This window comes from Notamacropus eugenii, chromosome 2 (genome assembly GCF_028372415.1).
Source record: "Notamacropus eugenii isolate mMacEug1 chromosome 2, mMacEug1.pri_v2, whole genome shotgun sequence".
NCBI classification, from domain to species: domain Eukaryota; kingdom Metazoa; phylum Chordata; class Mammalia; order Diprotodontia; family Macropodidae; genus Notamacropus; species Notamacropus eugenii.
This window is the reverse complement of record NC_092873.1, coordinates 345338994-345349980: the sequence shown is the minus strand read 5'-3', so window position 1 is coordinate 345349980 and position 10987 is coordinate 345338994. Positions and strand designations below refer to the sequence as shown.

The window sequence follows — 10987 nt, the reverse complement described above, 5'->3', positions numbered from 1 at the left end:
AAAGGAGCTGAGGATTGTGGAAAAGCAGCACTAGTCATTCCTACAAGTGGGCCTTATTCAGAGAACTTTCTGCTGAAGTTAGAGAGACCGGGTTCTTTTCCCTGAGGCCATACTCACCTGGTTATCTCTTGCCTTGGAGGCAGGTTTTTTGTTTTTTAAATCTTGAAATGCTGTAGACTTTGAGAACGAAAAGGTCAAGGGGACTCTTTCCAGACATTCAGATTCTAGCCAATAGCTTCCTTAGACCAGGGAAACCAGGCAATGACCAAGAGGCAATAGCGGTTAAGGACAAATGGGGTGATGGGAGGTGAAGTGGAAGGTGGGATGTGGGGATGAATGAGCTCCTGGGACAGACTGTTTTGAGCTCACTTTATTCTGTGGGGAATTCGGGGGTCTTATCCTAGTCCCATTCTCATATCCTAGTCCCCACACATGTGCTTCTAGCCTGGCTAGAAATCATTTCTACTTGTTGAAAGGAATTGACCTATTGGTCATCTTCAATTTAGCTTTTAGGCTAGACCATGGGCTCTTGGAAAGAGAGTTGAACACAGGTGGGAAACCCCAAGCTTCTAAGTCCTGTGGAGTTGTTTCATTGTCTCTGGCTCCCAGACTCAAGTGCCTGGAGCCATTTGCCCTATAGGATTTGCTGCTTCTGAGTTAACACAACTATGACATGCTGAGGAGGACCTGTCCTGGCTCTCAGCCACCCCAGATCTGCCTGAGGGGATTGCAGATTTGCGGGAGAATAATTGTTTCCTCTCCGAAGCACTCAGGGCTTGACTGTCACTGAAAATCATCTTGTACCCAGCTGGAAGGCATTGGTCAGTGACCTCACCAGAACGGATTAGTAGCTGAACATGAAGGTTGTCAAATCCGGGTACATACATTGCTCCCTCCCCACGAATAACAATTTTACAGTTGTGTTTGGAGCGAAACCACTTGGCTGTGGGTGGAGGTGAGGCACTTCAGTCTAACACCATCAACTAGAAGGAGTAAGAGACGAAGGGCAGTCTTATTGGCACTACCCAGTGAGAAGGACTCATCAGGCAGCCCGAGAGTGCCACAAAGGCTAGGGAGCCTTATATCCCACCTGGTTTGCTCATATCCCTGTATGAATTGGGCTAGAATGGACGGGTTATTGTGTTGACTGAACTCAAGTCTACTGACCTTAATGCAGAGCTAGCAGTCAAGTCAGTCATTCCTGGCACTTATAGCTGGAGAGAACTGAAAGCATATGGTTTAGCTACAGGCTGTACTGATCATTTGGCTCCAGGCAAGAAGCCAGAGATGAGCTCTGTCTATTCAGAGGGGCAGCCCACATCCCCTGTTGTGGCACCAGAACTCTCCCTTTTCTTTGCTGAGTTCACCAGTGTTTGTGGCACTTACAATGCCTTAGTAGTAACTGGAGTGTGATGAAAGGTGGCATGCTGTTGAGGGTTGGGAGGGGGTTTTTCTCCACTCCCACCAATGTTTACAGAATTTCATGGTATTTATAGAGAAGAAAAACAGGCTTTAGCTTCAAATTTTGGCTAATGTTTAGTGTGGCCAAACTGACTCAGTTCTCTGAGAGTAGGCACAACCCCCTTCTCCCCTCCAAACAGCCTCTGAGAAAGACTCCATAGCAATGGAAGCAACATTAGAGAGTGTGGATGAAGACCCAGCTGCCCTCGGTTCCCTCCTTCCCATCTTCAAGGATGGAAATTCTAATGACATTTCATTTCTGAGGACAGCCCAAACCTTCAGGGGACAGCTATGCCCTAGATAAACTGTTTCCAGTGGGCACCATGACCATGGGACATTCTAGTCTAACCCCCTGATTTTCAGTGCTTGGGTCACGATAGCCTCTGAGAAATGAGAGTGTCTGATTTCCATGGTTAAGGAAGGAGGGACAGGGCAGGAATAGATTTGGCATCCATCCTCACCCCAGGATTCTAAAGTATAATCATCTTTGATGACCCACAGTAGACACTAGGGGTCATTATAGCCCTGTCTAGCTAAACCTAACCAATTGGCCTTGGACAAAATAAATAAAGAAATTGCAGCTGGGGGTTTCATAAGATTTGACAAAGTAGGGAATGAAACTCTGGTGGGAGGGGTCAGAGTCTGAGTATGGTAGTTTGATCAGCACATCCAGTCACCCTGGTGCAGAGAGGGAGCCGTAGGTGACTAGATTATTATCCTAAAGAGACAGCCTCAAAGACCAGCGTGCAAACTCCGAGCTGGTTTCACTTTGCAGGCATTCCTGCGGGAGAGCCCAGACAAGCTGTTTGTCCAGAAAGAGTTTAATTCAAAGTGCCATGACTGGCAAAGCTGAATGAGCTCATTTGAGCAGAGTAACTCTATGGATGTGTAGAGGGTTTAAAAAAATGACTAAGAATTATGTGTGTGCGTGTAGAGAAATGTAAGTGAAATGCCTATCTTGTGCGTTCACTTCCCTGCACTGCTTCGTTTCTGCCAAGAAGCAAAGAAAAGCTGAGGGAAACAATGCTGGGGGTTTGGGGGAGGGCCCGTCCACAGGAATGTTTCTCCCCTAACCTTTTCCTTCTCGGTTAGCTAGGGAACTGGGGAGGAAGGACATTTCATTTGGTTACATTAGAGGCATGTCCCAAAGAAATGATCATGACGACTTTGCCCTAGAGTACTAGCGACAAGTCCATTCAGGACATAAGTACAAGGCCTTGTCCTTCTTAATAAAACATGTGAATGAAGGGAGGCATCCTGCCCTATATTCTCTAAAAACTGGGCAGGTGGTTCCTGAATCATAGGCAGGGACTTTAGTTACTGTTATAAACGCATCCATCTTCTTCAGGTTAATGAATGAGCTGGAGAATGCCCTCACTGATAAACCCAGTCCAGCCCCCGCCTTTAGGGACAGATCGTTGTTTCTGCTTGGAGATCTCTGGACCCTGCCCGCAACCTATTCTAATATTTGTTCTCCTGGTAGTCAAGAAGTCCCTCCTTATTTCCCATTGAAATATTTTCCTTCTGCTTTAAGTCTAGCTTCCCTTGCTTGATTTGTTCATAGAGAACTAGCAAAAAAATGGGTGTAGGAAAAAGGTCCTATCATCATGTTGGTCACTTCTTGAGCGCACAAGCTAGAGCCACTTTCTTGTAGGCAAGAACAGTGACTTGACCAACACAAATGGAAAAAGAGAAACTCAGCTTGTGAGAGTCTTGTGAGAGAGCTTAACCAGCCTTCATTCCAGGACCTGAAACCCACCCCTGCAACCCAGAGGCCTCTCCAGGCAGTAAATAATCAAGAAGGCCCAGCATGCAATGAATACAGAGGGCAGGAAAAAAGATGTCAAGGGATGGGCAGCAAGTCATCCTCTGTGCCCCAGCAGCCTCTTCCCCTGGATGGGTTCCTTGTTTTCAGCATTAAGTAAAATTCTTATCTGTTCTGCATTCAGTGCACTTGGACTTGCCTTCCTGATTATTTTCTTTAGATCTAATTTCCCAAGCTTTGTTTGGTTATTTTTGCCTCTGGGTGGTGTTCATGACTTCCTTCCATGGCATCAGGCCCAACACAGAGACAGAGAAACATTCAATAGGCAAAGCAGTGCTGACCCCCAAACCTACTTTCACTTTCTTCCGGTCTGGGCTGTGGGTAATTTCTTGACAACTATGAGAGAGAAGATAAGAAGAAATGAATTCTTTTCCAGCATACTAGCGAAGAGCCCCAAGAACGTGTCTTACACCACCTCCAAGGGGACAAGGTAAATAAGGCGAGACTATTACAGTAGTTCTGAGATTCAGCCTAAACTAGGATCTGCCCAATGCCACACATACAGATATAAGCACTCCTAACTCTGAGCTTATTTGCTGTTCAAACTTTTTAAATTTGGCAATGTGAAAAGGAAACTTATCTCAACCCCTAGAGCCAGGTTTGGACAATCAGAAAAGCTTAAATAGGCTATAGGAGTGAAGGGTGCGTTAATTGCTAAGGGCCTGGGCTCTGAATTTTTAAAGAATCAGTGCATTCTCCTCCTGGCAGGAAGCAGCAGGCTGTGGGGGTTCCCAGGCTTGCTGGGGCTTTGTTCTAAGTTTATAACACGTCCACACTACAATCAGGGACAGAGTCTCCAGCGCAGCCTCAGCAGGAGCCCATTATGCCACTGGGCAAGGATCTGGTCTCCCTGTGTGCACTGGCTGGTGTCCTGTACCTTCAATGAGATCAGATTTGTAACGGGGACAGTAAAACTTCCTAGAAGAAATGAGACAAGGATGGGCCCCAAAGAGCCTTGTGCAATCAGGGCAACAATGAGGTCCTGCTGGACAGGCCTCTTGGAGGTGATTCTTGGGATTCCTTTTGCCTCAAAAGGAAAATGGGAAGGAAAAACAGTAAAAATCTCCCATTCCCTAAAAGGTCTGCCTTAGAATCAGAGGATGGGAAGGAAAAGCATTTCATCCTAAGTAAGTAGCACTTTGCATAATTAGTTGGTAAATTGTAAATTAAGCCTGGGTCTAATCACTTTCTCCATTTTTCTGCTCCAATGGGGCTGTGAGATGACCTGAAATTGCTTTTAGTCTCTTGAGCTTACAGAAAGAACTGTAACTGGGGCTAAGTTGCCACAGGTTAGCTGTCAAACCAACTGAGAACTAACTGAGGAGACTTCCAGCAAGCTGGTTCTCACATACATTCCACTAGGAAGTTTCCACAGGAAGGTCAGTGAACTACTTTTTCCTACTGGATCGTGGCTGGGGATTCCTGAGCTTAGAATTAAAAGGACCACAGAGGTCACTTGGTCCTCCCAGTTTAGCAGTCTCATTTCTAGCATCCCTAAAGAGTCGCCACGTGGTCCCTATGTGAACACCTCCAGTGTCAGAAGAATCATCCTTTATAAGGCAGCATATTCCATTTGGGGGCAGCTCAAATTGTCAGGAAGTTCATCCTTGAGCCCAAATATGTTTTTCTGTAACCTTCACTCACTAGACCTAGTACAAATAAAGTTAAATGGAACAAACATAACATGACAGTCCTTTAAGTACTGAAAAACAGTGAGCATGTCCCTCCTAAGTCTTCCTCTCCAGGCTAAGTATATCTAGTAGTGTCTTCATCCTCCTATGCCCTGATTCACTATCTTGACCAACTTTTTCTGAATCTGTTATAGTTTGTCAACGTCTTTTTTTAAAATGTTATGTTCAAAACCAACTCTCATTAGAGTACAGTGGGACAGTCACCTCCCTGGTTCTGTACATGATATTTCTGTTGTCAACTGCATTCCGCTTCTAAGTAAAGCATCAAGTCATTTAAAAGTCCTTGGTTTGTTTGTTTTTCCACATGAACTATCACTTAGCCACTTGTGAATTGTTGCTTCTACAGTTGATTATTTAAGCCCAAGAGCAGAACTTCATTGCTGTGGGATTTCATCTCTTCAGTTTGGGACCAGTGTCCCAGCCTAAGGAAATGTAGCTCTTGTGAAAACCATTTTCCCCACCTTGGTTACCACTTCTTGTTACCTTGTAAGTGCCTGTAAAACCTGTTTTAAGGGCCTATCTACCCCTAAAAAGTCAATTTCAAAAAGCCTGGCATGAAGTTGCTCTTTTCTCCTACCTGGTGTGAAATGATTAACTGACATACAAGGTTTAACTAATGAGGAATTTAGATACAGGGAAGAACTAAGTTTCATAGGGGTGAAAGAACCTGACAGAACTGGGCACTAAGCCATGGTTTAAAGATGGCCTTGGATGATATGGATGCTAAAAAGGCTGAGAATAAGACTGAAGACAAACTGCTTACGTTGTTGTTTTGTCTCGGGTCAGCTGTGTGCACATTTATGGATTGTGCACAAGCACCCCGTTAAACCCCAAATAGGGTCAGACAGCTCAAGGACTTGTAAGAAAAGCTTGTAATCTTTGAAGATGTTTATGCTTAAGACACTAGAAGTTGAATAATACCAGCTTCACAACTAGGTACTAGGAGTCAAAAGCACTCAAATCTGTACATCAGTCATGGCCCCTTCTCCAGGTCTGTCCCACAAACTCATTCCATATCATTCCATTCCCTTCTAGTTCATGCCTGCCAGAAGGCAGGCTTCTAGACCTCTTGAATAGGACACTACAACATGGCAGAATGGACAGTTGAAAATGCCATCAAAACCTGGAAGGACAACCTTGAACCATCTAATTACCTGGCTTCATCAGCAGACCTCACTGATATATACTGTGCTGGGACTTATTCCTCAATGGTTAGCATGTCTCATACCCTCTTACTCTCCTAATCTCTGTGACACTGAATCCCAGATTGCTAAAAAACAACTTCTCCACCCCCAAGCTATCTGTTCCTTCATTCCTAACCACCGCAACCCTAACCAAATCTTCCTGCTCCTTCCACTGTACCCTCTGGAATATCTGTTCCATAATTAATAGACTTTCACCTTACACCATTTCCTCCCTTGCACCCTCCATTTTCCAGCAACCACTGAGATATGGCTCTTCCTATGACACTGCATGCATGGCCACATTTCTTTCCAATGTACTGAGTGTACTTTCACTCATCACTACATTGGTGTATACACAAACACACTTACTGATCAAAGTGGGAGTAGTCAGCACTCCTTGCTCCCCATTGTTACTTCTAGACTCCTCCTCTACTGCCATCACCCAGCAACCTCTATGAGATGCATGCAATCCCTATTCATCACCCAATCCAGATTCTTTTTTAGCCATTATCTACTGAAACCCCTCCCCAGGAGATTTCCCCTCCTTTGTCAGTAAGTTCAGTGCCTAGCTGAGTCTTCCCTTACATTCTAAGTTTTACCCTCATTCTAGGGCACTTCAGCATACATGTTGATATCCTCTCAGATTCCCTAAGTTCCAGTTCCTTATTATAGATTCTCATGACCTATTCCTCCAACTCCACCCCAGCTCCACACAGAGGATGATTAATTTTGCCATCATCCACAAGTATTATACTTCCATATTCAAGAACTCTAATATTCTTTTATCTTTCCATCTTTTTCCATGCTTTATTTCTCTTAAACCAGCTCTTATCCTCCTAGTAATCTCCAAACCCTCCAACCTTCTATACTATGCCAGACTATCATCCTCGCTCCCTGGTTACATGCTCCTCCTTTCCCTATTCTTGTTGAGGTTTACAACCCAGGTGTCATCCTTGCCATCTTCACTCTTCACTCTTGCCAATCTTGCTACTCTTGCCAATCAGTTACTAAATTTTGTAATTTCTTCTTTTACAGTCTTTCCTATACATCTGCTCCTCTCCATTCACATGACACAACCCTAGTTCAGTCCCTGATCACCTCCCACCTAGATCTCTGTAGTAGTCTCTTACTTGGACTCCTCCCTCAAGGCTTTCCTATTTCCAATCCACCCTTCACACAGATGCCACGTGATATCCCTAAAGTACAGGTCTGCCCAAGTAACTGTGTGGTTCAATAAAGTACCTCCTTTAAAAAAAATCAAACATAGTCTCGTAGGTTTGGACATGTAAAACTCCTTTACAACCTGTAGATCTTTCTAGCTTTATTATATGTTACCCACCATAACCCAGTCTAGGATCCAGCCAAACTGGCATTCTCAGGGTTTCTTACAACACCCATCTCCCTTCTCCATCCATGCCTCTGCACATGTCGCCCTTATTCCTGGAAAGCGGTCCCCTGTAAGTGCCACCTTTCAGAATCCCTGGCTCCTAAAATGCAACTTACAATGCCTTTGGGAAGCTTTCTTTGTCCCTTCAGCCACTATTGCCTTCCCCTCTGAGGTTATCTTGTGTCTGTTTTGTGTGTATCTTCCATATACTTATTTGTGTTCCCATAATTACCCCCACATGAATGTCAGCTTCCTGGGGACAAGATCTGTTTTTACTTTTTTTCTTTGCAACCTCAGCTTTTAAGCACAATGCCTGGAAAAGAATAGCTGTTCAGTCATTTTTCAGTCATGTCTGACTCTTCATCGACTTCACTGGGGTTTTCTTGACAAAAATATGCGTGGTTCTCCAGCTCATTTTACCGAACTGAGATATACAGGGTTAAGTGACTTTCCAGGGTCACACAGCTAGTAAGTGTCAGAGGCTGGATTTGAACTTGGGAAGATGGGATTCCTGACTCTAGGCCAAGTACTCTATCCACTGTGCCACTTAGCAGCCCCAAAGATGTAAATGAGTTAGCACTTAATAAATGCTGAATAATTACTGTGTCTCCTTGCTGAAAAACAAGATAAAAACTCAACTTGGATGATTTCTCTAGTTTCTGGTGGATGAGGAGGAATAAAATGGAATTTTTACTCTCTTTAATGCCTCTTTGTTTTCTTCCTCAAGTTGGGAGTATTTTTCTAAGAGGAAATGGAGAGAATCAATTCAAGTCATATTGTGAACTTGACAAAAACAATTTGACATCATATTTCCATTTTCCTGTCTCACAGAGGGATGGTTGGGCATTTGCAGTCATTACTGAGGGACTTTCTAAATGAATTTCAAGTAGGAATGGAAGAGGATTATATAATCCTGTCTCCTTAAGATTCCTTGGAGAAAGAAGCCAATGAATCTAGACGTCATGTTCAGTTCTTTTGGTCTGTACAGTTTGTAAATGCTTTTCCCATATTTGCTTTATTGGCTAATATTGCTTCCGTTAGCATTCTGATGATTGGGCCATCTGTAACCTATATCAACCTGAAGTCTTCGAAGTTCAACAGGCAGTAAAACATTCATCTAAAAGATAGGGAATGATGAAAATGAAGCTGCAGAAAAGCCAGCAAAAGACTGTTTCCTGGTTCATGTATTGTCTGTTTTTGGAAACACTGTCACAGTGAAAATCAAGGAGTGGTTAAGCATAGATAAGAATAGATCAGACAAAGGAAAAGATTCTGGGGTTGATACTGTGACATAACACATTTTCTTTATTGGGAGCTAGAAGTACCTCTGGGGAAGACTTTAGCTTAAAAACACAGGAAAATTGAGGAAAAGTATAGTAGTGGGGAGGTGAGAGTCCAATCACGCTATCACAGATACTTTCAGTCCAATGTTTCAAATAAAAGCTGCAGAGGAATCTGGAGAATCCAGCCATCACCCAGGTCCTGACAGAATTTAAAACATTCTTCCCACTGTTCAGTTATATTGCCTCAGACTACAAAAAATGATGCTACTTGATAGGCTTTAGGCATCAGGGTGAAAACAAAAGGGAAGGAAAGGCATGCCTATGGTTTGGGGGACCCTGTAGGTCATCACTGACAATGCATCTCATACACAAGCCCTTCTCTACACTCACCTGGCGACCACCTCTGTGCGGCCCTCACCATCTCACCTTGACTACACCAATAGCCTTCTAGTGGTTTCCCTGCCTCAGACTTCTCCCCCTCAGTGAACACCTCAGAGGGAGAATATCGCCGTCAGCTCAGCAAGCTCCAGGATCAAATAGAAAACACTCTCTTTGGTATTTAAAGTCCATTGGGCCATTCCTAGCTTTCCAGTTTTCTTCTGCCTTATTCCCTTTCATGTATTCTATGACTCAGTTACACCGGCCTCACTGCAGTCTCTGAACAAGAAGAAATACGATGACAATAACTAACACTTACACAGCACTGATGTGCCAGGCACCGTGCTAAGTGCTTTACAATGATCATCTCATTGATCCCCAACCATCCCGGGAGCTAGGTGCTGTTATTACCCCATTTTAAAGGTGAGGAAACCGAGGCAAATAGAAATGAACTGACTTGCCAGAGTCTCACAGCTCGTAAGTGACTAAGGCTGGATTTGAACTCAGGACTTCCTGACTCCAGGCCCAGCTGTGTGCACCATGGCAGTACCTCGTGTCCCCAGACTCCCTCTCCTGCCCTGGTGCCTTCGGACCAGCTGTCCCCCATGCCTGGCATGTTCTGCTCTTCACTTCTACCTCTTAGTTTCCTCAGCTTCCTTCAGGACTCAGCGTAAATCTCACCTTCTGTACCAGGCCTTTCTTCATCCCCCCAGTTGCTAATGCCGTCCCCTTTCAGACCCACTCCCATCTGCTTGTATATATTTATGTACATATGTATATATCTAGCTTATACTTACATATTTAGCTATTTGCATGTTTTCTCCCCCATTAGAATGTAAGAGCTTCCAGAGGGCCAAGACTAAGCTTTTTGCCTTTCTTTGTATTCCCTGGCACATTGTAAGGACTTAATAAATTTCTACTGACTGAGCCACTGACCCACATCTCATGCCACTGACAATCAATGCCACAGGCTACCCATCCCATGCTAGATGTTCTCCTAATACATGACTACTTGAGACCAGTGCTGATCAACTTTCTCAAGGCCTCAGGGGAACAGGATTCTGGAAATTTGAAAATTAGGTAGATCTTTGAATATCGTCACTCTATGTACTCCAAGAAAGGGTATTTTTTTTTTTTGTCTAGGGACAAACTCAATTTGTCTTTCACATTCCTAGTGCAGTATCATCAGCGGGGAGATAGTTTATGAAGTTTCAAATGGTGCTTAAGACCCCTGTGCCCCTCCACAATTGCTGGGACAATGGTAGCATCCAAATGGTATGTTGAGATGATGGCTTTATAGAATCTTAAGAGTTGGACAGGCTTGCTTTCTTACAGCACTGCCAGTACTAAGCTGGATGCTCGCTTAATCACTAAACTTATGAATCATTCTTTTCCCTAATGCCAGCCATGGCATTTTCCTTGGACAATAACAAATTTTTCCTCTAAAGAGAAATAGCAGCTGAAATAGTGGGAAGAACAACAGACAAAGAACCCCACGACCTGTCAGTCAATCAACAAGCATTTATTAAACATTTATTGTGTGCCCCTAACACCTTGCTAGACAATGGATCTGGGTGACACTACCTAGGCATGTGACCTCAAAATGGACTATTGGATTTGCAAGGTTCCATATATGCAGACATTCACACACACACACACACACACACACACCTACACAAGGATAATGAGTCTCAAAGCATTTATAGAAAGAGATGATGCCTGTCTCCCACTAGACTACAAGATATACACGGTGGTCTTCAATTTTCCTACTTAATTTT

At 43.9% G+C, this 10987-nt stretch overlaps 1 protein-coding gene across 8 annotated transcripts in view; it reads right to left on the bottom strand.

The window, feature by feature from the left end:
* Nucleotides 1-10987, bottom strand: part of MARCHF10 (membrane associated ring-CH-type finger 10) — a 204559-nt gene that overhangs the window by 5687 nt on the left and 187885 nt on the right. For 2 of the 8 annotated variants that reach the window (XM_072645893.1, XM_072645891.1), the window contains one exon: nucleotides 3580-3622. The exons of the other annotated variants lie outside the window; for them this stretch is intronic. In XM_072645893.1, coding sequence (XP_072501994.1) covers nucleotides 3580-3622 — 43 coding nt within the window. The remainder of the gene's footprint in view (nucleotides 1-3579; nucleotides 3623-10987) is intronic. 8 annotated transcript variants of the gene reach the window in all.